This window comes from Emys orbicularis, chromosome 4 (assembly GCF_028017835.1).
Source record: "Emys orbicularis isolate rEmyOrb1 chromosome 4, rEmyOrb1.hap1, whole genome shotgun sequence".
Taxonomy (NCBI): Eukaryota; Metazoa; Chordata; order Testudines; family Emydidae; genus Emys; species Emys orbicularis.
In genome coordinates this window covers 10208481-10233253 of record NC_088686.1, presented here as the reverse complement: position 1 = coordinate 10233253, position 24773 = coordinate 10208481, and the positions used below count along the sequence as shown (strand labels likewise).

At 43.5% G+C, this 24773-nt stretch overlaps 1 protein-coding gene across 1 annotated transcript; it reads right to left on the bottom strand.

Moving 5' to 3' along the window:
* On the bottom strand, window positions 1-23861 carry CGRRF1 (cell growth regulator with ring finger domain 1). Its single transcript, XM_065403139.1, has 6 exons — window positions 23742-23861; window positions 13391-13530; window positions 11677-11854; window positions 11330-11477; window positions 3258-3365; window positions 1-1399 (listed from the first exon to the last, which is right to left on the bottom strand). The coding sequence occupies exons 1-6, from the start codon at window positions 23843-23845 to the stop codon at window positions 1052-1054; spliced, it is 1026 nt and encodes a 341-aa protein (XP_065259211.1). The 5' UTR covers window positions 23846-23861; the 3' UTR covers window positions 1-1051.
* Window positions 23862-24773: the final 912 nt, after the last annotated feature.

The window sequence follows — 24773 nt, the reverse complement described above, 5'->3', positions numbered from 1 at the left end:
AACTGTGTTTTCTGCTGTCTTTCAGCTCCTTTTCTTACTAGTGATATGAGGGAAGGTAACATGGTTAGCCTGTTCTCATCCACGCAGAGGTAATGAAGGGTATGGGAGAGTTGGCAAACCCACAGACTAGGCTGTCCATGTCATGGAACAGGACATGCTGCCAAACTAATTAGTCTCTTCTCCTTGCAAAAGTTAGCCCTTCATAATCCACAGCTGTCACACTAGCAAGAGTTAAAGCCCTATAAGTACAGTGTGGCATTCTATACACAGTGGGTTCACTTAGATGTTCTACTCGCTTGATAGTCAGTAGGAGCCTGAAGTAAAACTCACTGTCAATGGGAATATTTCCAATCACTTCAAGGGACTTTGGATCAGGCCGCGTGCACACAGAAAATCTCTTTCAAGGCAGCAGAAAACAAAATACAATTACAGGAGGTCCATTACCACTAATGTCCTGAATATCCTTAACTCCCAGTAACTTCAACAGGAGTAGAGCAGCCCAGCACTTTCCATGGCCAAGTCCGTCAGATACAAAATAAATACATATGGATTTATACCGAAACTAAGAACAGATTCTTAAATATTTGGTTTCCTTCATTTTTCATTCTTTAAAGTGCTAAATATCTAAATTATACAGGATTAAAATTATATTTTCTTCTAATTTCACATTTAAAAACCTATATATATTATATAGGAAAAGTACTTTTCAATTTCAGTTGTATGTAAGCCTTTGTTCTTTTCTTTTTAATGTTTAGCTCACCTAAATCTACTTGTCAAAATAATCTCTAATACTTCATGAACATCCAGTCAGCAGTTATCAAAAAACTCATTCTTCATACATCTCCTACACACTTCTTCTGTCCATATTACCAGTGTATATGCAGTGTTCCAGTAACTGTATGCAGTGTAGACATGAAAAGGATGCTTGAATTGGTCTAGTAACTAACAGCAAAACCATAAAATTACACCGCAGTTCCTCCCATGGACAGAAAATGCTTTAGGTTCTACATCACGCATTTGAGAGTACAACTTGGTAATTCTTGGTTTTCCACTAAAAGTCTGCTCCGTGGGGAGCATCCTGGAAAATGTGTTCCGGCTCATCTTGATCTTGCTCCTTTTTACTGCAAAGTGGAAAAGATTCTTGAACAAACTGCCTACACATTGGACACTGCTGAAAATATTTCACACACCCATCGCACAGACATGTATGCCTGCAGGGCAGGAGGACCCAGTTCACTGTTCCATTCTGGCAGACGACACAGTCTTTACTGTTTTCCTCATGTAATTCTGATTCAACTTCGGCCAGTCCAACCTTTTCCAGCAAGCTTTTGTCAGTGCTGCTCTCTCCAGAGGCATTGCTCGAGGGCGGGACACTGTTGCTTGCAGACATGAAAAGTTGCTATGGACAAAACACACACAACCAAGTTTCAGCAGAATTCAGTAAATGCATGTTGTCTTTATATTCTAATGTGATCTACAATAGAGCAAATGCGAACTAATGGGGCCTTTCTTCTCTCTACACACATGCTTCCTATTAAGTTCAACACACAACCAAATTCAGCCCTGGAGTGAACGGACACAAATCCCTTGACTTCAGTTATGTATATTTTGGGAAGATAAAGAGGTGCAGAAACACTAAGGGGAAAATTAGAGATAAGGGACCAGATCCCCAGTGGCCACAAATCAGTGTAGTTCATTGACTTCAGTGGAGCTATACAGGTTTACAATGGATGAGGTTAAAATAAATAAATAAATAAATAAAGATATCCTATCTCCTAGAACTGGAAGGGACCTTGAAAGGTCATCGAGTCCAGCCCCCTGCCTTCACTAGCAGGACCATGTACTGATTTTGCCCCAGCTCCCGAAGTGGCCCCCTCAAGGACTGAACTCACAACCCTGGGTTCAGCAGGCCAATGCTCAATACACTGAGCTATCCCCCCCCCATAAACTAGTGCTGTAGGTTCTGGTCAAGGCTTTGTACTTTCTAGCATGCTGCTCCATATGCCTGGAGTTATGTCCCTAACCTCTTCTACCAAGCACATACTCTCTCTCTGCCTTCAAATCCACCACATTTTATCATCTCTTGTGCTTTCCTGTCTCATTTTATCTAGACTGCAAACTCTTCAGGGCAGGGAATAGGTCTTTCATGTTTGCAAAGGGTCTGTGTTCGCAAAGAACTACCTAACACTTATGATGCTATATAAACATTGTGTGTAAAACAACAGCATTACCGACATATGTCAAGCATATAATTCCAAGGCACTGGAAAAGGAACAGCTGACTCATTAAGAGAATGGGTAACACTGAAGGCTACATTAACTTCCTAAAGTGTCCAATTGCAAGGGGAAACGGAACTTTCTGAAGATATCTGGCTATTGACCTATCTGGATGGAAACCTGCTCTTATATTCTATTTAAAAAGGCAGTTAGAATACCATATACACAGAGAGTGTATATCTATGTATATAAACACAAATTTGTACACACAATTCAAAATTGTAGTGATTATGCAGATCCATTATTATTTGTTTATTGCCAATGGTATGTTTGATGTGGTAACAATACCCCCACCATAAAGCATACGGGGATATTTTAGGGTGGGTTACGTGGAGCAAATATCTACCACACAAATTGCTGGACTTATTGAGATAAATCTATTCATGGTTTAAACTTCAAGTCAACTGAGTTCCATCAAGGAATGAAGTTGGCCCATTCTTTATAATTCATAGATACTATATAGACATTATCTGTGTATTAAGTATATTGTTTTTATATTATAACAGTAAAATACAAAGACTTTAGAAGTGATCATAACAAATTATTTTCAATATCCACTTTCAGCATACTGATTTTATGCTGCACACTGGGCCCGATCCAAAGTCATCAGAAGCACTCTCATTGACTTCAATGGGCTTTGGATCAGGCCCATTCTGAATACTCTAATATTTGCAGCTATTATTCCTGTCAATCTGTTACTACCACTTTGATAAATCAGGAGGGCCTGGGGTTGCCTGGAATATAAATATATAAAAATAAGGGATTTCTGTAGGAGAGTTCAGACATTTTCAGATACGAATGTAGGCTGCATTGTAAGTTTGCATGGAACTCATTTAGTGACAAGATAAATTTAACCATCATCCAGTTCCTTGCATATTAACAGTCTGAAAAAGCTAGATACTGTACCAATTTAGGGTAACTGTCGTCTACACAAACTAAATGAATATTGCAGAGTGAAGTAAGACTCAGAACACAGCTTACCTTAAGGTCATGAAATTGACCTTGGGCCAGAAGTAGATACTGATATAATATTCTGCAGGAAAGTCTGTAACTCTCATCAGGAATATGAATTACGGACACCATTGAAATCTAAAAACAGAAGTTTTATTTAGCACTATCTCCTTCCTTGTTGATTTATATACGTGCAGTGACATGCACATCACATACAAACAATAGGGAGTCTATTAAGAGATTAGACAAGGTAAAACAAGTATATGGTTCAGTTTATGTCTCTTCATAGGGTACGTCTTCACTACCCGCCGGATCGGTGGGTAGTAATCGATCCCCGAATGTGCTTCCCGTCGACTCCAGAACTCCACCAGAGCGAGAGGCGGAAGCTGAGTTGATGGGGGAGCCGCGGCTGTCGATCCCGCGCCGTGAGGACGCGAGGTAAGTCGATCTAAGATACGTCGACTTCAGCTACGCTATTCTCGTAGCTGAAGTCGCGTATCATAGATCGATTCCCCCCCCCCAGTGTAGACCAACCCATAGCCTGTTTAACTGTTTGTCTTGTTTCTAAGGGTTGCTTATGGTACTGTCCCATATAGCTGTTGAACATGTGATCAAACAGACCAATCCAAGCATCAGATTCTACAGCCACTCTGTGCTGCAGAACTTCTTCTGTGGCTAATCCACAGTGAAGATTATCCTACTACTGCTCCCAGCTAATGGACTTGGGCTCCAACCAGAAAAACACTTAAGCACATGTAGTCAAAAGTAGACAAATGCTTAAATACCTTGCTTAACTGGGGACTTAAGTGATGATTGTAACCTCTTTGGGACAGAGGCTGTCTTTAAATTCTGTGTTTGTACAGCACCTAGCACAATGGGGTCTTGGTCCATGACTAGAGCTCCTAGATGCTACGATAATACATTACTGTTTACTATTGTATGTGCCTCATACTGGACCTCTGCACAGCAATGAATCTCATCCAGAGAGAGCATGACTGAAATTGTGACTGGCTCTTGCACAGGGGCACACAAAGAGGGGGTGAGGGAGGGAAACTCCTTGAGTACCCAGTAAAAGCCAATCACAATCTGGCCTTAAAGGACCGTATATAGTACAAGTCCAATACGACTTGCTCTTCTGTGGCTGGATTCTATTCTGCCTTGGACAATAGCAGTAACCTTTTCAGCTAAGTTCTGACTGCAGAATGTGTTACTGATGATGTAAAGAGAGAACACCTCCACTGTCACTTTCCTGTTTGTGTTCTCCTTGCTACCACAAAACACTCAGAGGTTGGTTTTCAGACCCCAGATGGCATTTAGAGGTATCATCATTCAGCCTGTAAACAGAGCAAATACAGGACATAAAAGTCACTGAGAAGGACAAGATATGGAACCACAGACTGATTTTTACAGTCACTTTGCTGACAATAATAGGATTTTATGCTTATGTATTGTTTTCAAGCCAAGAAAAGAACCAACCAACTATAATGGATTGTAAAGAAGAGAGAGAAGCCCAATATTATTGCAAATTCCAAGGCTCTCGGAAGAAAAAGGAATCTACAAGATGTTTTTTGTTTAAAGTTATTTAACAAGCTTGGGGATCAGACATGCACTTAGGATACCTCTAGTTAGCTAATGCAAATATAAAGCATGCAGAGATTAAATGAATTAAACATATGTATTTATACTAATCACATTTACTATCCCCCAGGGCTAGCTAGAGCCTCATTTTTTAATCACAGGATATTTTACATCTTAATAGTGATCCATTTGTTTAGTTTTGGCATCAAGATGTCCCTAATACAGGTCTGTCGCATCTTACGCTGGGGTTACGTTCCGCAGTCAGCACGTAAAGCGAAAATTGCGTATAGTCAAAATTACGAGTGTAATGGAGGGCGGAATCGCCCGCACTACAGGTACAGTATTAAAATTGTTATTTTTCTCATTTTGTTTTTGTTTTTGCCGACCGCGTAAAGCTGAAATTGCGCATGTTAAATGCTCGTAAGATGCGACAGACCTGTACTCAGGATAACAGATTTGGTATTAGATAACAAGAATTTAAGAGCCAACAGCCCCAGTTCTATTCGACACAGTGTAGTTGCACTATTTGCAATAAGCAATAATTATTACATAGATCCCCGCTTAATAAATGGGACCTGGTCTACAGCTGCATTATTAAAACTATGTTTTAGTTCACAAGAAAAAATATATATAATAGAACAGTGGAATATATTGAGTAGTATCCCTTAAAATAGTATGCAAACCCTCTGGGGGTGTATATACACTGCAATTAAAAATCTACAGCTGGCCCGTGCCAGCTGACTCAGGCTCATGGGGCTTGGGCTGCGGGGCTGTTTCACTGTGGTGTAGACTTCTGGGCTCGGACTGCAGCCTCACCTCTGGGACCCTCCCACCTTGCAGGGACCTAAAGCATGGGCTCCCGCCTGAGTCCAAGGACTACAGTGTGGACATACTGTTAGGGTTCTCACTATCCTCTGTGTTTCAGAAGCTGCTAAAAAACCCAGGAGAAGCAGCAGTGTATATAGATTCATAGAGTTTGAGACCAGAAGGGTCCATTAGCTCTGACTCCCTGGATATTACAGGCTGTTAAATTTCACCTAGTTACTCCATTATTGAGCCCAATAACTTATTTGACTAAAGCATAATGTGCATTTTGGCTTAATCATATTTTCCAGAAAGGCAACCAGGCTTGAAGACATTAAGATACAGAAAATCCACCACTCCCCTTAGCAGATTTAACCATCACCCTCACTGCTTAACATCTGTATTTAATTTCTAATTTAAATTTCTCTGGCTTCAGTTTTCTAGACACTGGTTCTTGTTCTGCTTTCTCCACTACATTAAGAGCATTTTGGTATTTTTTTCTCCCCACTAAGTACTTACACACTGTAATCAAATCAACTCTCAGTCAGTTTCAGCTTATCAGAAAGATTAAGCTCTTTATGCCTCTCACTAATGCATTTTCTCCAGATCTCAAATCATTCCTGTGGCTCTTTTCTGCACCCTCTCCAATTTTTCAACTTCCTTTTTAAAATGTGGACAGTTATTGGTCTCACCAATGCAGTACACGGAGGTAAAAATCATTCACTTACTCCTAACTCAGTACTCCCGTGTTTATACATCCAAGGATCACATTAACCCTTCTTGTCACAGCCTGGCAGTGGGAGCTCATGTTAAGTTGCTTGCCCACTGTAAACCCTAAATCCTTTTCGGAGTCACTGCTTTCCAGTAGGTATGAGCTGCATTCCTTATCTGCAGGTGGCTGTATTTAAACACATTTTGTTTGAATGGGCCCAGCTTACCAAACAATCCAGACTGCTCTGTATGATTCCCCTGCCCTCATTGTTATTTATTGTTTATTTATTGTGTGATATTCTGATTAACTAACATGTCATGTCATTTATAGTCATTGTACGTTGAATAGATTTAAGAGTAGAATTATCCAAGTATAAAGTTGACCAGTAGTCAGAAGGGATAAGTATGTATTAGGCACCTGAGTAAGTAGGATTGAAATGTAAGGCCTACAGGCTGAGGCCTATAAAATGTTAGCTTAGCCATACTAGGCCAGAGGCTTAAGCAATGCTTGACATAAGATATTGACCAAAGAATAACCCAATGCCACAAGATTACGGGAAAAGATGTGCCAATGAGTGGCATTGCGAAAAATTAACTGCAAAGTTAATTTTGGACTACAAGGTACCCGGTAGTCACATTTCTTCTAACAAATGCCCTAACCGATGTGCGTAAATGCTAATGAGAACAAAAGGAACTATAAACAACCTATGAAAAATGGGGTTCCCTAGTATTCTTAGGGGACACAATGCAAATAAGGAAAAAGAGGGTGGACACCTTCATGCACATGTGCAGAGTATTAGGTGAAGTTAGAATCAGAAGATAAAATAGGGCTCCCAGACTGGGTAAAATGAGTTGCCTACGGAAAAACACCAGCAGGAATTATCCCTCCACTGATGATCAATTGGAAGGAATCCATCAGACCCTAAGAATATCGTTAAGGATGTGAGTATGACTATCTTTGTAACTTTAGCATAGGTCTGTATAGGATTTCTATATGCATGTCTAATCATAACCTTAATTGTAACTTTAATAAAACTTGTAAAGCAGACTAGATCTTATACGTGTGAATATATGTGGGGTCACTATCCCTGGTCTTTATGTGTTCCTAGCTGCTCTAAATCTGAAGCAGACAGCAGAGGTGATGTTCACTCTGAGCTTGAAACTGTAGCCACAAGAGTCGAACCCACAGTGGTGTAATACAACATTACTAAATTCACTTTAAATAAAATAAAAGGCTAGAGTGACATCCACACATTTTATTATCAGCAGTCATTTTATATTTACTTCCAGTCCCTGATAAAATTTTGAATAGCATCAGGCCTAGTCCCCATCCCTTTGGAATCCCTCCAGAAACACCCCCATTGACAACTACTTTTGGAGATCTGCAGCCAGTTCTTAATCCATTTAGTGTGTACTTTTCTGAGATTGTATAGTCCTAATTTTTTAAATCAGAACGTTGTGCAGTACTAAGTCACACAATTTACAAAGAAAGTAGATTACATCTACTTGTAATCTCAAAGAACGAAATAGGTTTTGTCAAATAAACCTATCTTCCATAAAACCATGTTCACTGGCATTATATTCCTATCCTTTAATTCTCTATTAATTTAATCCCATATGTAGCTGGCCATTGCATCTCATATATAGTTAGTAAACATGGTTATTTGGATCCCACTCTGCCCATGCGGTTGCTTCATTTTACCTATGTTGTGTAAATAGCAAGTGATTCAATAAAAACTCATTTAGCCATGATAATGGAGCAAATAATTAAGCAATCAATTTGCAAACACCTAGAAGATAAGAAGGTGATAAGTAACCAGTCAGCATGGATTTGTCAGGAACAAATTGTGTCAAACCAACCGGATAGCTTTCTGAGACAGGGTAACAAGCCTTGTGGATCGGGGGAAGCAGTAGATGTGGTATATCGTGACATTAGTAAGGCTTTTGATACTGTCTCGCGTGACCTTCTCATAAACAAACTAGGGAAATAAAACCTAGATGGAGCTACTATAAGGTAGGTGCATAACTGATTGGAAAACCGTTCCCAGAGAGTAGTTATTAGTGGTTCACAGTCAAGCTGGAAGAGCCTACGAAGTGGGGTCCTGCAGGGATCAGTTCTGGGTCTGGGATCAGTTCTGTTCCATATCTTCATCAATGATTTAGATAATGACACAGAGAGTATGCTTATAAAGTTTGCAGATGATACCCAGCTGGGAGGGGTTGTAAGTGCTTTGGAGGACAGGATTAAAATTCAAAATGATCTGAACAACCTGGAGAAATGGTCTGAAGTAAATAAGATTAAATTCAATAAGGACAAATGCAAAGTACTCCACTTAGGAAGGAAACATCAGTTGCACACATACAAAATGGGAAATGACTGCCTAGGAAGGAGTACTGCGGGAAGGGATCTGGGGGTCATAGTGGTCCACAAGCTAAATATGAGTCAACAGTGTAACACCGTTGCAAAAAAAAAAAGCGAACATCATTCTGGGATGTATTAGCAGGAGTGTTATAAGCAAGACACGAGAAGTAATTCTTCCGCTCTACTCTGCGCCTCAACTGGAGTTATTGTGTCCAGTTCTGGACACCATATTTCAGGAAAGATGTAGACAAATTGGAGAAAGTCCACAGAAGAGTAACAGAAATTATCAAAGGTCTAGAAAACATGACCTATGAGGGAAGATTGAAAAAAATGGGTTTGTTAATCTGGAGAAGACACAACAGCAGTTTTCAAGTACATTAAAAGATTGTTACAAGGAGGAGGGAGAAAAATTGTTCTCCTTAAACACTGAGGATAGGACAAGAAGCAAAGGGCTTAAATTGCAGCAAGGGCTATTTAGACTGGACATTAGGAAAAACTTCCTATCAGGGTAGTCAGGCATTGGAATAAATTGCCTAGGGAGGTTGTGGAATCTCCATCATTGGAGATTTTTAAGAGTATATTAGACAACCACCTGTCAGGGATGGTCTAGTAGATAATACTTAGTACTACCATGAGTGCAGGGGACTGGACTAGATGACCCCTTGAGGTCCCCTCCCTTCCTACGATTCTATGAATTTCAGGCCATTGCTACACACCAGGATTGGTGAGTAATGAAGTGGAACAACACAGGAATGACAGGCTGTATCATCGTTATATAGGATTCTCCCTCCTGGACCTTGTCTACACGGAGAACATATTAACTAATGTGTTTAAGTTAACACTACCTATTATAAATTAACTATTGTAGACAATATCAGTGGCATTTAAAATTGGGTCAGGTCATGGTCAACCCACTGTGGTCTTTTAAACATATGGTGGTCCTTTAAATAATAAACATATTTTAAATGTGTTAGCTGTGATTTCTGATAAATACATTTCACTTTCTCCACATAGATGAGACCTTTGATGCATGAAAACTCATGATTCCTACAATCCCATGCCCAATTAAAAAAACCACACATTATTTATGTACTAACAAATGCCAGTTGTGTGACAGCTATTAAAAAAAACAATCATGAGTTTGCAGGGGAACATACCAGAGGTTTACCTTGGATGTATTGTTAGACTTAAATATAAAATTGTTTCCTTAAGATTTTTACATATCAAAAATGTTTTTGATTAAGAATATTTCAGCATTTACCATTTTCATTTAGTGATTATATTTTTGAAGTTTTGCATCAAAGTTACATTCAATCCTTCCATTTGGACCATGAAAAAGTCTAGAATCTGTTTCTGCTTTTAATGTACAAGTGGATTCTGCTTCTGCTGCTTTGGCCAATTGAAGGGTGTTTGACAATGACAAGGATCGGGAAGAAAAACTTCTACAAAAGAAAAAAAAAAAAAGGAAAAGAAAGTGGGTTTCTCCCCTGGTAAGTGGTGCAAAAAATGTCATGTTAAACAATCCAGCTTTCTCATGTTAATTTAAGAAACCTTCTTTCAAGTTTGTTAAATCTACATTTTATCTTTATTAAACTAAATTGAATTATAAGCATACTTGGATGTACTAACTGGGGGAGGAGCTGGATACATTCTTCTGTTGAGGCCTTTATGGTGGGGTAGAAGGAAGCTGAGGGTTAGGAATAGTTGGAAAAGGTAATATGTAAGTTTTCCTGGGTATTATTTTGGCCATGACTGATTTCTATATTAGTATGTAGAGAAGGTCAAGCGTATTGGGGAGTTTGCCTTCAAATGTCTATGCCTCGATATAAATTAGTGTTCATGCACCTAAAGCTACTGGAACAAAATATAACATTTAAACTCAGAAAGACACTGGATAAATACACATATTGCACATTGGACATTCAGGAACTAGAATCAATTCCTCTGTGGAAAAAAAAAGTTTTGGAAGGGATATTAAACCTCTTGCTTCAGCATTTAAGCTAATCTCTAACTATTAGGAATTAGGAGAAGGTTTTCATGGGGAGTAGATTACTGAGTATCCGTCTACTGTGGGATTTTCACAACTTTCTCTGCAACATCCAGTGTTGCCATTGTCAAGGACAGGATACTGGACAAGATGAACAACGGGTCTGATCTGATATGGCAATTCTTACAGTCCTAATCCTCTCCCCAGAGATCAGTCCAAATAGTTCTGCCAGGTACTGGGGTGAATCCCTCTTCTTGACCCACAGAAGTTACAAAGGCTAAACCAAATCAAAGGCTCCACAACACTCCATATGGTAGGGGAAAGAAGGATTTGCAGTGGTTGATACCCGGGCCTGACACTTCTTTAGCCCTCATGCCCTACTTCAATGTGCTAGCACACAAAGACCTTCACGGATATGAGCTCTGTGTTGTGAGCACTTCCTGACTGGCCCACACATACATTCATCCCTACCCCATGCACAGCAGGAGCACCAGGTTCCTCTGTTTAGGGAGCCATCATTGGTGCAGAGGTGAGGCCTACATTCTGTTTTCAGCCAACAGGAGAAGAGCAAGCCAGTCTTTCTACTCAATCCTACTGTACGTTCTGAAGCATCCAAACACATCAGTACAGTGCCCTGCCATACATTCTAAAATTACTCACAATGTCGTATATTTCTCTGTCTTCTTCGTCAGCTAAAGTCAACAAAGCTACCAGTGGGTAACGAGATCTAGGCACTCGGCCAAAGCCTGCAATTTGAGCATCTTCTGGCAACTGACAGTATTTTTCTTCCTTGTCAGTTTTTTGAATGCTTTATTTGTGTAAAGGAAAACAATCAATGTCACTGCAATTGAAGACAAATGTGGCACTTGCACGAAGAGTATTCTCAATCTTATTCATTCATAAATACACGGTGCCAGAAACTGCAGACTGCTCATGAGGCTCAATTCTCAGCGTGCCAGAAAATTAGCATAGTTTGTCAAAATATTTTTTTTTAAATAAAAGGATACAAATACTGCTGTCGATAGATGTATTCGCTGTAGAGAGCGTCTTCTAGTGCCTGCGGAGTCTTTATTCTGAAGCAATAGACGTGTTTCTGCAAAGCTTCGTGTAGTTTTTGAACACTGCATCCCCAGTAGCATGTAAGGATACAGTCTTCCAGACAATCAGGTGTCAGTGTTATACCCCCTTAGAGAACAACATAGAAGGGCATGAAAAGAAAATGCATCCTACACAATGCAAGCTTCATCAGCTCACCAATATACAGGAATCCTGAATTTACCAGCTGTAATTCCTTAAAGGCAGCATAGGGAAAGCAATGCCAGTGCCCAGATATTTTTTTTTAATTTAGAGTGGATTTAGAGCACTCAAAAGGGGAAGGCCATGAGGTGCCTTTTGCTGCTCCATGGGCACCTCATGCAGGGTAAGGTTTACTGCTGACAGCATTATATGTACTAGCTCTCTTAGGGGGCTGAGTATGACTCCTACCCCAAAGACTATGCCGTTTGGAAAATGATATTTAACTAGACCCACATCCTAGCATGCTCCTGTGCTCTATGGAAGAATCAGGCCCTACTGCGTGTGCACAGTGGGGATGAAACTATGTGCCATGTTTCTTTCCCCACTTGTTATCAGTGCAGGACACAGCACTACTTAGCCATTAGGGACAGATTTTAAAAAGAGGTGTAGGCCAGACTTTCAAGAACTCAGCACCCACAGCTTGGGACAGATTTTCAGAGGAGCTCAGCTCCCACTTAAGGAGCAAATATGGTCAGATTTAGAGAAGCACCCAACACCCAATATGCTGAGCTGTTTTGAAACGCTGATCAGTTATTCTGGTGCCTGAATGGGAGTGGTCGGTGCTTCTGGAAATTCCGGCCCTGTAATGCCAAGACTCTTTGTGGGAAAAGGGATGAAGAGACTTGAGCTCATTACAGCCGTGCTTTTTATTTGCATACAGGAAGGTTTTACAGGTTTGCTGCCCGACTTTGACACAGGCTGGGAGAGGATCTCCGGAATTCTGCGGCGGCTCTGGAATGGACTGGATGTTTGAACAAAGCAGGACTTTAAAAAACCCAAACACACTGCAAGCCGCCACTTGGGTTTACATCACAAGCACATCCAAATATCTTTCTTCTTTGGCTGGTGTGGACAGCCATACAGGAGGAGATTAGGAGTAAGGGGGCGGGGCTGAGACCTGGCATTGCATTTATATAGATCCAGCTGCCCCAACACTTTGTCCAAGGGGCATGAAGGGGCTCCTATACCAGCCCATAAGCTGCAGTAGCAGCAGTGAAAAGCTGCTCATCAGCTGAGCTCACTGTTCCCAATTGGTGCAGAAGGGCACAGATCCCCTGCCTCGCTGCAATTCACCCGCATGGGGCTCAGTTCTTTAGATTGTAAGTGGATGGGATGGATTTCACAATGAATGAAGTTGTGTCCAGTATTTTATCATCTCCAGTTGTTTTTATCACTGAAAATATTTGGCACTAGAGCAGGTTTTATTAATAAAATTTATATCACTCAAAAAAAATCTAATTTTTGAGCCTCACAATATTGACAGTGCCACTTTAAAACACACAACATTTTGGTAAGCTGCACCAATATAGCTATTTCTATGGCGACTGTGTAAGGAAACACGTTATGGCAATGAAAGTAAGGACTGGGAGCGATAGGTGGGGAAAGGGCACTGAATAAAACCGAACATAAAAAAAATCCACTGACTTGTTATGGAAACTGCAGCAGGATGCGGAATTTCTAGGCCAAAAGGATTCTTCACTTGTCTCATCTGCTTTTTGGATACTCTTACGCTGGATTCTATTTCTTCCGAATTTCTCAGGATCACAGGAACATCCCAACCAAACCTAAGAGACATGGAACCACTAGATGCATAAGTGGGCATGTGTTAGTGCTAGCATATTTGAACTGCCTTTCGGATCTAAATAACAAGCAACACAACAATAGAACTACAGTTTGGAATTACAGAATATTTGCTAGGATGCATGCATAGTATATACTGTCAATCAAAAACTGGATCCTTGCAATACAGTGCTTTACAGTAACACTAGTAAGAACATGAGAACGGCCATACTGGGTCAGACCAAAGGTCCATCAAGCCCAGTATCCTGTCTTCTGACAGTGGCCAATGCCAGGTGCTTCAGAGGGAATGAACAGAACAGGTAATCATCAACTGATCCATCCCCTGTCGCCCATTCCCAGCTTCTGGCAAATAGAGGCTAGGGACACCACCTCAGCCGATCCTGGCTAATAGCCATTGATGGAGCTATCCTCCATGAATTTATCTAGATCTTTTTGAATCCTGTTATAGACGAACTTTTGAAGGGAGAATATTTTCCCTCTTTTTCAAAGTTTTGCAGAGCTAAAGTAACGAAGGTGATTAGTGCCCTCTAGTGGTAAAGTTTTGACTAAACTTCCCCAAAACCAGATCTATAGGAGCTGCTGCTCAGTGGCAAGTGGAGTTGCTTTCAGTGTTGGGACAAACCTGATGCATTGTGTACTTTCAGCAGTAATAAGAAATTAGAGCCTGATCCTGGAGCCCTTGAATTCGTGTAGCTTTTGGTATAGCCACTGGGATTTGCGTTCACGAGGACCGCAAGATCCGGGTTTAACATTTTAATCTTGATTATAAAGATGTTTCTTTGAGTCAGTTTCTGCTTCAGGCCCAGAATCAAAGCCCAAAGAAGTCGACGAGGAGGCTCCAATTGATTTAAACAGGGTTTGGATCAGGCCCTCAAGGCTGAGGTTAGCATGCCAGCCCAAGTGAGGTCATTTGTATCAGTCAGGATCCTTGGCCACCATTTTTTAAAATCATAGCTCCCTACCTATCTTTACTCACAGGCACTGCTAAGCATGCTATTCAACCTGAAGGAACCAAGAGGGAATACTGCAGGAGAATCCTATCAAATACAAAATGCAGGATTTTCATGTTCTTTGACTGCAGCTTTTAAAATGCACCAGCAACGGAAAGCCGTGATGTACACAATATAAGAGCAAGATACACACTCATTTCTGTTTTCAGATAGAGATAAATTCACCTTTAGAAGTGACTGGGGATGCTGTCCTGGAAACATTATGCTAATTCAGAAGACAATTTTAGGGACTGAACAGGAGAAATTTTGTATCTGTATTAATCTATCCTAGATTTTATACAAAGGAAGCAGCAGACATAGCTTTGGGTTTTTTTTTTTGTCACCTCATTTTATATATTGTCATTTATTAGCTCCGGCTGCGCCATTAACATTTATGACTTAGTACATTCGCCACTGCTAGCTGTAAAGTTGAAGTGATGGCCCTTTTAAATGGTTTACAATGTTGGTTCACTCAGTCATCAGCATATTACACCCTGGGGAATTCTTCGGGATGCTCTACTTGCTTCTTCATAACAAACTCCCTGATAAGGATGGCATAAAATGTATGAACTTCCCCAGATTTATTGTTTCCATTAAATATGCTAGAATAGTTTGCTGTCACAATGAGCTGGGTCTCATACAAGCAAATCAATCTTAAAGGGACATGGTCAGTTTAAATCTTGTCAGTTTTTAAAAGCGCTAAAAAAAGTTTCAGCTACAATGTCTGTCTCTGAGCCTGTCTGAATTTTTGTGGCTTCACAACCAATTTGTCCTATTTTTAAAAACATTTCCCTCCTCTGCTGCTGTGTGAAAGGACCACGAAAAACAACAGGGGAAGCAGAACTATACACAAAGTGCTGGCAAATGGACAACTAAAATGAGATTTGTTTTTCCTCTAGGCTGTTAGCGTTTTATAAAACATAAGGTGTTACTTGTAACAATAGCAAGTAAAACATCAGACAGAAGTGTGATTTTCAGGTTGACAGTGTCTCTTTAAGAAATAAAACCTCAAGACTGTTCTTGGTAGCAGCAATATGTTCCCAGAAGCTTAACAAAGGGCTCCCACAACCACTGGATTCCTTAGCCTGCTTATCAGGATTGCGCATATTCACAGAAGGGAGGACTAATAGGCTGGAAAAATTGATACACATTCATCTTTTAAATAAAAATGCTCTCTCATAACCATAATCAAAGAAGGAGACAACAATACTCAGCAAACAAGCTTACATTTAACCGCACTTTGTTGGCAACGTTCACACTTTTTCTATAGTATACTGAGTAACCTGGTAATTCAGCAGTGTTCAACTTGTGCACAAAGGGCCAGTTCCTCAATCAGCATCGCTCTACTGACTTCACTGGTATTATACTGATTTACATTAGTTGCAGTTCTGACCCTGAGTGGGGTGGATTTAATATTTTGCAGGCAATCTCCCCAACGATTGCTTTTTTAATAGACCTGCTGTTTTATGCCACCTGGTTGATTCCAAAGGCAAAAAGTTTTGCTCTTTGGAAGCATTTTTCATTGGTCAATAGCAATAAGATATTCACCAGGACAAGTAGACATGGAAAAACCAGTCTCTAGTATAGAGTCTTTTCAGCAGCGAAAGGCAAAAAATGTGTTGGTCAATAACTAGATGTACTGAATACACAAGGCCCTTCATTTTCAGTTTTTATCTTGTTTAAAGTTTCCCAGGAATTTATCAGGGCTGATTAGAAAAAAAAAAATTAAGTGAAAAATCAGTGCAAAAAATTAAGTTTGCAGTTTTTTAGGTAAAAAACACTTTTCTTTTCCTTTTTTTTAATCTTCAAAACATTCTGAAATATAGTTGTATACAGGTTTCAGAGTGGTAACTGTGTTAGTCTGTATCCGCAAAAAGAACAGGAGTACTTGTGGCACCTTAGAGACTAACACGTTTATTTGAGCATAAGCTTTCGTGGGCTAAAACCCACTTCATCGGATGCATGGGTTTTAGCCCACGAAAGCTTATGCTCAAATAAATGTGTTAGTCTCTAAGGTACCACAAGTACTCCTTGTTCTTTTTATTTTGACCCATTTTAGCATAAAAAGTAGTTCGCTAACTTATTTGCTTTGAATGCTGATTACCAACTTACAGATAGGATGGATAAATATGGGCTGGGCGGGGGATTTGACAACAGTATATACACTAGTGCTTAAGTCGTTCCAGTACTTCTAACCAGACTTCCCACTCTGGTCCAGATTACTGCACCACCATGTCTACTTCTGGAGTGGGCGCAGAAGTGGAAGAGGTGGAGGAGGAGACAGTGTGAGAAGATGGTGTCTTCACTTCCTCCATCTTTTCCACAGCCTCTTCTAGGTGCAGTCCTGGGAGTTATGGCACTTCCAAAATTCAGGTAGTAATAAAAACCTAATAATGGCTTCTGTAAAACCAGGGAATCTTTCAGTTAAAAAAAAAAAAAGTAAAAACTGAAAATGAATACTAAATTTGAAGTTACAGTAGCACTGTAAGGAGAGTGAAATCAAGTTTAGAATATGACATTCTAGTTATCAGGGGCCAGATCCTTAACATGTGGAAACTGATGTAGCTCCATTCAAATCAATGGAGCCACATCAATTTATACAGGCTAAGGGTCTGTCCCCCGATCTTCAAAAGTATAAGCCTTATAAGGCTGCTCATGTGACACTAGACTGAAGGCACATGTGAAAATACAGGAGTCAAAAATCTGCATAACAAGTAAGGCCAACATTTTCACAGACTGTCCACTAATTTTTGAATGCCCAACTTGAAATCCCTTGGGATGTCTTTTTCAGAGTGCTGAGCCCACAGTTCCTGTTGGCAGCATTTGGGGATGCAGATACTCAGCTCCATTGAAAATCAGACCCTAGGTGTCTCAGGCATGCCACAAACATGGAGGCGTGGAAAGTTAGTGGATGCTTTTGCAAATGTAGGCCTTAGTGTTCATACGTTGCTGGTGTATCTCAGGTTGACTTGCTTAGTCCGGAACACCTCCATAAAATGGGACTACTGATTGCTTGCAGAAAATGACTGGAAAACAAGAGACAAACAACACTATAGAAAAGGAAATTGTACCAAATTATTATTTATTGTTTAGATCGCACCATAGGCATGCACAGCACTCTACAGAACAAACCCCTGTCCTGAGTTTACAATTTTAAATCCTGTTTCTGCAATAAAAGACATGCAGAGAGCCCCCACACTCACTTGTCGCCCTTCTGAGGCCAACGGAAACCTGTGTGAGTACAGGAGTCTGCCTGTATGCACCTAATTATAGGATCGGGGCCTAAATCACACATAATACAGCAAGGGATGACCATGAACAAAAGGTGAGAGGGTAAGTAATGGTTAAAACATCATAGGATCACAAGATACACCTCTACCCCGATATAACGCAACCCGATACAACACGAATTCGGATACAAGGCGGTAAAGCAGCGCTCCAGGGGGGGCGGGGCTGCGCACTCCGGCGGATCAAAGCAAGTTCAATATAACGTGGTTTCACCTATAACGCAGTACGATTTTTTGGCTCCCGAGGACAGCGTTATATCAAGGTAGACGTGTATTGCTTATGTTTCATGCACATCTTGTTCATTCCAAGTCTAATTTTTCATTTTATTTATATATATGTAACCTGGGTTAATGGGTCTCACAAAAATGGCAACCAAGCTTGTTGGTGGGTAGATGAGAGGTGGGGAAGACTGCAGTGTGTTCACCTCACCAATGGACAGGGGCAGTGCTGAGCCTTGTAAGTGAACCCTAGGCAATGGAAGGCTGACTGAGCCAATCGGAGGGGGGATGAAAGCTCTGCCCAAGGGGGCACGGGCAATCTCTTGCCTCTCCTCCTCTCCCTGAGGGAGTTGCCTATGTTATCCTGAAAGGGGTCTGTTGAACTATTCTGGGAGCGACCAACTGGACTTAAACACTGAGGAGGCCCTTTTGAGGAGACTTTTTCCACAATGAGTAATGCCTATTGCTGCCAAAGAGAGGCCAGCCCCCTAGGCAAATCGGCACCCTCATCACCTCCCCACACTCAAGCACCTTCAGGTCTAGAATGACTCATCAAGATATGTGGTTCCTCCGCCTTACAGAGCCCACTAGTATGGAGTAAAACGGACTTGTGAATCCATGGAAATCCACCCTGGGGATAGTGTTACTTGGGAGTTGTATGGTATTACAGATGTACGCAGTGGCGTAGCCAGGTTTTAAGAGCAGGGGGAGCAAACATAAAAAAGGCGCCCCCCCCCTTGGCTCCTCCTCTGGCCATGCCCCCCCAGCTCCTCCTCCAGCTGCTCCGCACCCCCCCCCCTTGGCTGGTTCCTCCAGCCGTGCTGCGCCCCCCCCCCCATCGCTCCTCCGGCCGCGCCACCTACCCCTTGGACCCATCCCCCGGAGCAGCACTTGGCAGCGTCCCGGGCCCCCCACCCTCCCAAGGGGCTGTCCCCACACCTCACTTTCAGAGGCATCTTCCTTGAAACCCGGGGAGCTGCTATGTCCACGTCACCTGGGCACCTACCTAACCTACCCCCGCCGCTCCTCCACGGGGCAGCGCAGGGAGGGTGCCGGACCAGGGTGCTCGCCAGCCCCCCCCTCCCCCCAGCGCCTTGCCCCGAGGGAGCGAGGGGCAGCCTGGGGGGCAGGTGCCGGGCCGGTACTCCCGTGTAGTGCTGCGGCCCTGCAGGAAGCTGTAGCCGTGGGCGGTGGAGGCGGCCAGCAACAGGAGCAGCAGGAGTGGGCTGACGGGAGGCGCGCGGCGGGGCTGCGCCGGCATCGCCATGTTGCTGCCATGAAAGATGCAGCGGGGAAGGGCGAGTGGCGGCGAGCAACCTCTGCCCCCCCTCCTCCTCCCGCTCCCAGGGCAGCCGAGCGCCCCCTCCCCTCTCTCCTCCTCCGCCCCTTCCCCCGCCACGGGTGCGCTGAGCCGGGCCGTTCTCAGCGGGGCGGCCAGCAGCACAGAGCCCAGCCAAACGGAGCCTTTCCCTCAAGGCTGCTGCCGAGGTGCCCAGCCTCCTCCCCCCTCGCGCTTCTCCCCCCGGCCACCGGCCCCCCTATTGCCGGGCGGCACGCGCCCAGCCCAGCCCTGCTGCCGCGCATGCTCTCCCCGGCCCTCCGCCGCCGCGCATACTCCCCCCGGCCCGGCCCAAGCGCTCCGGACCCGAACGGGCCCAGCAGCGCAGCCCGTCCCCGCTCTCTACCTGGCCGCCTGGCGTGCTCCTCCGGACGTGCCCGCCACCCCTCCCATGGCTCCTCCGGCCATGCTGCCCTTCAGAGAGGAGTGGGCCCCGCCGGCTGGTGCCATATAAGGTAACCCCTAAGGCGCCGCTTTTTAAAAATGTGCTGAGGGGAAGCAGCTACTTCCCCTGCACCCCACTAGCTACGCTACTGGATGTACGCAGTCCAAATCAGTCTTCCTCTTCCCTTCATATGTTTCCTCTATATTTCCCCTTGTAGATAAAGTGTACCTTGATTGCTGGTTCATCCATTAGAGAGGTGTCAGAAGAATATATGTATGAGGTATGAGGCTAGTCACAGGGATAAGTAGTGGGTGAGGAATAATCAAAATGACATTGGGAGGTAAGGTACGGTTCCTGATTACTGTAAACAGTCAGGTGGAAGCACCACTAGTTAGTGGCTAAGAACCCAGGCCATTGAAACCCACTGCAGCCAAAGCAGAGGGACACTGGGTGAGGGCTCCTGTTGATTAGCAGCCCTTAACTCATAAAATCCCCTTACATATATATGCAGGCGTGTTTCCACGCACGCACACACATACACACGGAGGAATTGTTTAAGTAGTGATTAGCTATTGTGAGTTCTTCTGTGTTTATAAAAATATTAAAAACTGAGGGAGCAAAAATGTGCAAGAGGTGAGAAGCAGATGACAGTGTTCTAAGGTTAACGTGTGAGGAGGGAGAGAAGGAGAATGTTAAAAAGGAACCACCACCTTAATTGTGTTCTACCTCCCATGCACACACAGTGCCTGGCTTCCATCAAATTTCTTCAGGTGATGCAATGCCCCAAGGGAAGAACCACCACAAATTTATACTCAGAGTGGATTCTGTGATGTTTAATAAGGTGACAGAAATGTTATAATCTACACAATTTAAGATAAGACTTTCCTAAAATTAGGCCTCATATTCATGCACTTAAATAAGGAGCCTGATTTTCAGAAGGGCTGAGCACCCAGCATCTTCCATTAAGCGAGATCTGAGGAACAACTGATGGGAACCAGAGTGGTGCTTGCGGGATAAAACTCTATTATAGAAATGCTGTCCCTTTAAGCAATCTCTTATTCTTTCTCAATACAGGTTAAATTTAGAACATTGGTATCCTCCATGAGGCAGGGATTCCACAAGGAAGAAAAAGTAGAGTTCCCATGACAGCTTTTCCCACAGTACATTTATGGAGTGTCTCTGCTGTGCAGATTCTCTGATGCACAATAAGGTTGGAGAGGTGACTAGCAAGCAAGGAAGGATCTAATTCTGCTTTCATTTACACCAGTATAACACGAGGGGAGTTAATCAAAAATGAGAACAGTATTTGATCCAAAAACATACTTGAGAATCCCAGTTATACAAAAAGCTTATGCTTCTAATCATTGGAAAAGAAATCAAGAGGTAACTTCATATAATGCTCAAAGGAATTGATGCTACAAGTTTATGTACCTAGTGACTACTAAATAAGAGGTGATAACATAGAAAGGACATTACAACAAACATGTGGACAAGGGGGATCCGGTGGACATAGTGTACTTAGATTTCCAGAAAGCCTTTGACAAGGTCCCTCACCAAAGGCTCTTACGTAAATTAAGCTGTCATGGGATAAAAGGGAAGATCCTTTCATGGATTGAGAACTGGTTAAAGGACAGGGAACAAAGGGTAGGAATTAATGGTAAATTCTCAGAATGGAGAGGGGTAACTAGTGGTGTTCCCCAAGGGTCAGTCCTAGGACCTATCCTATTCAATTTATTCATAAATGATCTGGAGAAAGGGGTAAACAGTGAGGTGGCAAAGTTTGCAGATGATACTAAACTACTCAAGATAGTTAAGACCAAAGCAGATTGTGAAGAACTTCAAAAAGATCTCACAAAACTAAGTGATTGGGCAACAAAATGGCAAATGAAATTTAATGTGGATAAATGTAAAGTAATGCACATTGGAAAAAATAACCCCAACTATACATACAACATGATGGGGGCTAATTTAGCTACAACGAGTCAGGAAAAAGATCTTGGCGTCATCGTGGATAGTTCTCTAAAGATGTCCACGCAGTGTGCAGAGGCGGTCAAAAAAGCAAACAGGATGTTAGGAATCATTAAAAAGGGGATAGAGAATAAGACTGAGAATATATTATTGCCCTTATATAAATCCATGGTTCGCCCACATCTCGAATACTGTGTACAGATGTGGTCTCCTCACCTCAAAAAAGATATTCTAGCACTAGAAAAGGTTCAGAAAAGAGCAACTAAAATGATTAAGGGTTTAGAGAGGGTCCCATATGAGGAAAGATTAAAGAGGCTAGGACTCTTCAGTTTGGAAAAGAGAAGACTAAGGGGGGACATGATAGAGGTATATAAAATCATGAGTGATGTTGAGAAAGTGGATAAGGAAAAGTTATTTACTTATTCCCATAATACAAGAACTAGGGGTCACCAAAAGAAATTAATAGGCAGCAGGTTTAAAACAAATAAAAGGAAGTTCTTCTTCACGCAGCGCACAGTCAACTTGTGGAACTCCTTACCTGAGGAGGTTGTGAAGGCTAGGACTATAACAATGTTTAAAAGGGGACTGGATAAATTCATGGTGGCTAAGTCCATAAATGGCTATTGGCCAGGATGGGTAAGAATGGTGTCCCTAGCCTCTGTTCGTCAGAGGATGGAGATGGATGGCAGGAGAGAGATCACTTGATCATTGCCTGTTAGGTTCACTCCCTCTGGGGCACCTGGCATTGGCCACTGTCGGTAGACAGATACTGGGCTAGATGGACCTTTGGTCTGACCCAGTACGGCCTTTCTTATGTTCTTATGTTCTTATGTAAAGGAAAAATCAAGCAGAATATGTATAAGCTACCAAAAGTACCAATACCAATAACCAGAGTCACTAGTTTCAAAGGATGAGGAAAATATTGAGACTCAGTACCACAGGTATCAATGCTAATTCAATAAAGAGGCAGGATCTATGCTGAGTCAATTTCCTGACCCCTATGCAAACATGGCTTTCCAGACAACAGCCACCTAGACGCTTTTGATTATTTATCAGTTGACTAGCCGACAGGGAATAGGCTCTGCTGGAATGGCTAGATTCCTCATTAGTTGCAACTGCACTGCATCCCGGCCTATCACTTGGTTAAGATCTGCATTTATTGCTATGAACTGTAGGAAGCAATCCTGTCTTGGCAGATGTGGTCGAGCCGGCGCTGCCCATCTCTATGGGAACAGTGGCCTCTGTTTCTGAAAGTAGGTGACAGTAAGACTGCTGCTGAATCCTAACTCTACAGGGGACCCTCCCTGCCCTCTCCACATTCAACAGGCATCAGGCTGCCTCTAAGCCAGACCCCCCACACACAGGACACTTTCGCCTCTCCACCTAAACATCCACCTCCCACCGAGCTCCAGCACCAGAACAACCGGGCAGCGTCCAGTGACCCCTTAGCCCCCAGCCATCAACAAACTGCCCCGTACAGGTCCCGCGCTGCCCAGCCCCAAGCCGGTGCCAGATCCCCCATCCCTCCATGCCGGTACCAGACCTCTGCTCCTCCTTCTTCCCTAGGGTGACCAGATGTCCCGATTTTATAGGGACAGTCCCGATTTTTGAGTCTTTTTCTTATATGGGATCCTATTACCCCCCACCCCATCCCAATTTTTCACACTTGCTGTCTGGTCACCCTATTCTTCCCCCACCCCTAGCCGGTACCGGGCCCTCACCAGCCCGCCCCCCCCCGGCCCGATCCCCGGCCCCACGCTCACCAGCTCCGCCCCCCCCCGGCCCGATCCCGGGCCCCGCGCTCACCAGCTCCGCCCCCCGCGGCCCGATCCCGGGCCCCGCGCTCACCAGCTCCGCCCCCCCGGCCCGATCCCGGGCCCCGCGCTCACCAGCCCCGCCCCCCCCGGCCCGATCCCGGGCCCCGCGCTCACCAGCCCCCCCCGCCCGATCCCGGGCCTCGCGCTCACCAGCCCCGCCCCCCCGGCCCGATCCCGGGCCCCGCGCTCACCAGCCCAGCACCAGGCCGCTGGTAACCAGGAAGCAGACAAACACCACAGCGATGTAGAAGAGCGGGGAGTATTCGTAGAGCGTCACCAGGAACACGGCGGCCATGGGGCTCCGCGGCCACCCCAGCACGGGGGCGGGGGGAGGCTGCCAGCGGAACCAGCCGCCCGGCCTCCGAACCGGCCGCACTCGTTCCAACTCCGGCTGCTGCAGCCCTACTGCGCATGTGCATGGCATTTGCGCATGCCCACTAGGAACGTGAGGCGCCACTGAAGCTGCCGCCCTTAGTCTGGTACAGGAGCGGGAGCAGGGCCGGGGTAGGGCAAGGGGATGATCGGGACGGGTGGGGGAAAGGGGAGCATGTGCAAGCGTTGCTAGCTCTCCTGCTTGTAGTGGGAGTCTCCCTAGAGGTTGAGGGTTTCTCAAAGCCCCAGCTGCTGGAGTACAGTGAGGAGGTGAGAATCTCAGCTTCCATTTAAAAAAAAAGTAACTGTCTAGCGCTCAGGGTTGCGGAGCAAACTTGAAAACACCACCACCTGGATGCACTCTGAAGACTAGTCGGAATCAAATGAAATGACTGTCACAGAATTATCTTTAAAAAAATAATAATCTTGTATTTTTAAACCAGTTTCATGATTTGTAGAAGCCTGGCTTGTGATTTTTGAATGCTTGGGGTTAGACTGGAACAGGAGGGCAAAGAAACAACTCTGGTGGAGGGTGTGGGCAGGTGGAGCAGCTCAGAGGCTGTGAATGGATAAAGTGGGAGATGAGGCAGCATGATGTGGGAGTGGAGGCCAGGAGACATAGATATATGCAGGGGATGTGGGATGATGGATAAGGGATGGGAAGAATATAAATATATGGATAGGCGTTAGAATTCTGATCTGGGTTTCCAATAGGGAACAAGAAAAATCTAGTGGATCTGGTAACTGAAGAGAAATAGGCAAACAAAAAAGGGTCCCGTTGAATTACATCACATGAAGGCAGATAACTAAATACTGGTAAATTGTATAAGTGCCTGTATACAAATGCTAGA

Bases quoted from the DNA above. Each gene is read 5' to 3' on its own strand.
- CGRRF1 (XM_065403139.1), bottom strand. From the start codon at position 23,845: ATGGCCGCCGTGTTCCTGGTGACGCTCTACGAATACTCCCCGCTCTTC. The intron at 11,855-13,390 runs GTCAGTGGATTT...TTGTTCTCTAAG, and splicing joins TGCTGCAGTTTCCATAACAA to GGGGTATAACACTGACACCT. The intron at 3,366-11,329 runs GTGAGTAATTTT...TTCTGTTTTTAG, and splicing joins ACAGAGAAATATACGACATT to ATTTCAATGGTGTCCGTAAT.